Consider the following 4,233-nt stretch of genomic DNA (forward strand, 5'->3'; position numbering starts at 1 on the left):
CGGAATGAAATGCAATGATTAATATTTAAGAGAAAATAAGTTAAAGATTTTAACTACAAGGGCAAATGTCTGTCCACAGAGCCCTTTCATGTGGAGCCTAGAAGAGAGGGAGAACCACATTTTCAGGGGCTTTAGTGAAATTTGTGGCTGTCAGACCAACTGCCAGAGCTGTGGGTGTGCAGGGGCCAAACTACCCCACTGCCCTGCCCTTCACTCTGCCTCGAACTGAGACCACACACCCATATCCTATGAAATCCCAGTGCTGGAGCAGCCCTTTGGGATGGGACTAGCGAGCACACCCCACATGCTTTAGCAAGTAGAGGAGCAGCTCACGTCGTGTGCTTGCAGGGGCAGGGCTTTTCCAAAATCCAGACCTTACCCAGGAGTTGTTCAGCCCTCCCTGGCTCCTCCTCACCCTCCCCTCAGCATGCCAGCACCATCCCTGCCGCAGGACTGGCACAGCACCGGCATGGGCAGCGTGCCTCCTCCCCTCTTTGCAGACTGAGAGGTCCAGGCAGTGGCCGCTGTGGCCACCCTGACCCAGAATGTCCTGACAGTGGCACCTGGGCTGGACACTGCCTCCAGCCACCAGCAGAGTCTGTTCTAAGCCAGCAAATAAGGAGGGAAACACTTACATGGGTGCAGAACCTCTCTGGAGGGTCCCCACAGGTGATTCCTGCCGGGTCCACCCGCACGGTCACGTAATCCTTCATCCGCATGGCCTTGGGCTGACAAGCATAGAACTCCCATGATGGGCCATCGTCCGTGGTCACCCAGGACTTGCAAATGTCATACTGTCCCATGGCCAAGGGGACACAGTGCACGAGGAGAGCAGCCAGGTAGAGCATGGCAGCTGCGGCCAAGCGCGGGATCCCTGGGCGAGGGCAGTGCCGAGAGTCCCGAGGAAGGCAGCTACTGGGCTAGGGGTGGCTCTCGGGATCAGCATGGAAACTCCTCATCTAAAAATGCTCCAGTCGAAGGAGATCCAGACGGTAACAGGGATGATCCCACTCTGCACGCTGTATCTGGATGTGGAAAGTTCCTCTCGGCATTGGAAGCCAACTTTGCAATTCACTTGATTGGGAAAGTTTTGGCCAGAGTTGCTGATCAGTGGTCAAAAATCTTCCTTAACCTCATTTTTCCCCCTTTTATTGTACGAAAGGTCTTCCAAATCAGCATGAAAATATCTAGAGGTGACTCCAGTCAATCAATACAAAGATCAAGTTCTGAGTTGCTGATGAAATTTGATAGGAGTAAATTGGAGAGGCCGTGAGATGGTGCTGGATCAGGTTTTCCTCAACCTTCTGGTCTGCTCCAAATGCGTCGCTGTGGAAAGTGCCTTAACCTGTGTCTGCCTTAATTATTGGGGTGTTTGAACATAGCACATAAAATAAATAGAGCATCTGGTCATGAGTACAACTCTGACAAGACAGACTGCTTGAAGCTAAAATTCCTTTTTCCCGATGGATGGTCGTGTCAGCGTGAACAGCTCGGGTGCCCAGACGCACGGTGGTCCCAGCAGGTGCTGGGTGGTCACTGGGGTGACTGGGGCAGGGCTGGCCTTGGCTTCTCCCACTGCGTCCTGTGGTGGCGGCGAGGATTCCTGCCCCACTTTGCCTTCTGGCGACGGAGCACCAAGTTCCCAAAGCCTTCAGCTGCAAGCCATGGGGCTACCTGAGGTCTCCTCTCTCTTTCATGGTCAGGGCAAAGGCAGAGCTCATCAGCAGGAGGGACCTGCAAGAAATTGGAAGACAAATTAGGTGGGAGCGAGAGGGGACAGTTGGAGTAAGAGGACTTGTACGAACAGGGGTCCCTCAGGAGGCAGAGCCCTCAGCTGGGCTTTCCAAGCCACCAGACAGGTTTTTGTATCAGGGAGATATACAACTTTAATAAAGAGCAATCCATAGTAAGATGCTTATGGCTTTTCTGCTGTCTGGGAGAAGGGAAGGAGCGCTGCCCAATTTAAGGTATCTGCTTTGCAACAGCAGCTGGACAGCAGGAGCTCTAATGGGTCTTCAAATAATATCAAGAAGCAGCTATGGGTCATTAGAAGATGGGGAATATGCAGACACAGAGTAGGGACAGACAGACAAATTGATAGTCCTAAAAAGATAAGCAAATAAATAAGACAGCTGGAGAGACAGATACATTGTCCAGCATCCCCACATATGATTTATCTGAACAATAACATTTAATAAAAAACAATTTAAAGTCCTAATAACATTTAGGTTCACCTAATACAAAGAGCAATGACCTTCCCAGTATTCATTTCAGGTTAGAACAACATTTCTGCAATTTTGTTGTCTTTCCAGTAGAGCTATAAAAATTGTAAGTAATTACAAAACAAAATGACAAAGAACCGAAGCGGGGAGGGGGAAAAAGTCAAACTCTCTCTCAGCATTAGATTCAGGAAGGAGAGCTCATCCGAGAAGGTGGAGGCACATATCCAGAACAGAAATTTACCTTTGGATAATTCCCTCTCTATTTGTTTCCCCAACTTTTCTTCCACAATTGAGGCATGTCTGCTTCAACAGCATGCTTAGCGTTTGCTTTCTCATGAAGCTCAGTTACTAAAGCTCAGAAACTCCAGGTTAACAGATGCATTGATCCGCGTTCGGGGGCTTCACACCGCTCTGCTACCATCTCCATTTCCCCCCTTTTTGCTTGAAAGATTGCTGATTGAGATGAATGAGTTCAGAAAAGAGAAGCTGTCTCTCATGCTTCATTGCCAGCTCTCAACGAAGAGCCTGTTATAGCTGTGTTGGACCTGAATAAACTCCCAGAAAAAGAATAGACTGGCTGCTATTTTTATATTATGAGTAAATGTAGTAAAAATAATAAGCCAGTGTGACACAGTGTTTATAAGTCCTACTTACATCAAAGCTGTCTTTTCAGTTATAACAAGTCAGTTCCTAATTATTACATCAAACTGGTCACTGCCAAGTGCCTGATGACAGCGGAGAGTGAGAGACTCCGCTATTGTGTAGAAAACAAGCAGGGAAGTTTTAATGAGGACTCCAGTGCTGTTAAGTTTATGGATCTATTTTCATAGCCTCAACAATTATATCTTGCACTTGAATGGCTGTCAGGGAGAAACCCAGGTAGAAAGGATCTATAATATCTATTAGTGTCTTGTTATGCTGGCTAAATGTCACGGATTCCCAGGGAAATGAACATTTGCTGGGAAAAATGCATTTACTGTCAGTCCATCAGCCAGGCAAGCAGGTTTGGGGCGAAGTCTGTGGCTCAACACTTACTGAGCCAGTCCAGTCCCTTTGCAGTTGGAGTGTTGCTCTGGAATGAGCCAACATACTGCAAACGGGGCAGAGAGTTTGTTATGCTGGCTAAATGTCATGGATTCCCAGGGAAATGAACATTTGCTGGGAAAAATGCATTTACTGTCAGTCCATCAGCCAGGCAAGCAGGTTTGGGGCGAAGTCTGTGGCTCAACACTTACTTAGCCAGTCCAGTCCCTTTGCAGTTGGAGTGTTGCTCTGGAATGAGCCAACATACTGCAAACGGGGCAGAGAGGCTCCCCGAATTAAAGGTTTCACCCTGCTTGATTTGGTTTGATTCTCAGACAATAAATCTTCACCTGATATTATTAAGAAACTGGAGTTCATGGGAACAAATAGAATCGATGCTCTTTGTTCTCTTTGAAGAGTACTCAGCACTCACTGGGGACTGATAGCCAGAGTATTAAAAACACAAAATTAGATTGTGTCTTGGCTTAGCTGGCTCCAGTTTTTTTTCTTATTATTGGATTAACACCCTATTGAAATAAAGGGACAACGCTGAGCAACAACTGAGCTGCTCCCGGATTAAGAGCAGAAAGTAAACTCAAGGAAGGAGTTTTTAATTTTCTCTCAGAAGTGTTGCTCTCCCCACGAACTCTTCGCTCTCCCCCCGCTCTCATGGAGCGGGAGTTGTTCTCCTCTTTCCCACGCTGACCATCCCTTCCCCGCGCCCTGGACAGCGAAGTTGGGGACACCCGCGGGAGGACGGGAGCCCGAACCCCGCGATAACGCTGCGCGGCTCCCAGCTGAAAACCTGTAAATCGCACTCGCATTCCACCTCTCTCCCTGATGGATTCGCGGTTCCCGGCAAAACCCGATGCCGCTCCCGCTCCGCCCCATCCTCCCCGGTTTCTTTTACACTAAAGGACTTTGGGGGGGGGGGCACGGACCGGGGAGGGAATCGGCGGGGGGGGGGGGGACGCGCGGGCGCCGCGGG

At 49.0% G+C, this 4,233-nt stretch overlaps 1 protein-coding gene across 4 annotated transcripts in view; it reads right to left on the reverse strand.

The window, feature by feature from the left end:
- Positions 1–2,713, reverse strand: part of NTNG2 (netrin G2) — a 45,501-nt gene extending 42,788 nt beyond the window's left edge. For 2 of the 4 annotated variants that reach the window (XM_017745565.1, XM_017745563.1), the window contains exons 1-2: positions 2,464–2,713; positions 636–1,734 (exon numbers count right to left, since the gene is read on the reverse strand). In XM_017745565.1, coding sequence (XP_017601054.1) covers positions 636–848 — 213 coding nt within the window. In that variant the 5' untranslated portion in view covers positions 849–1,734; positions 2,464–2,713. Of the gene's footprint in view, positions 1–635; positions 1,736–2,463 lie in introns of those variants that run through there. The other 2 variants (XM_008642192.2, XM_017745564.1) reach the window with 2 other exon arrangements.
- Between the last annotated feature and the right edge of the window lie 1,520 nt (positions 2,714–4,233).

This window comes from Corvus brachyrhynchos, unplaced genomic scaffold (assembly GCF_000691975.1).
Source record: "Corvus brachyrhynchos isolate BGI_N302 unplaced genomic scaffold, ASM69197v1 scaffold59, whole genome shotgun sequence".
Classification (NCBI taxonomy): domain Eukaryota; kingdom Metazoa; phylum Chordata; class Aves; order Passeriformes; family Corvidae; genus Corvus; species Corvus brachyrhynchos.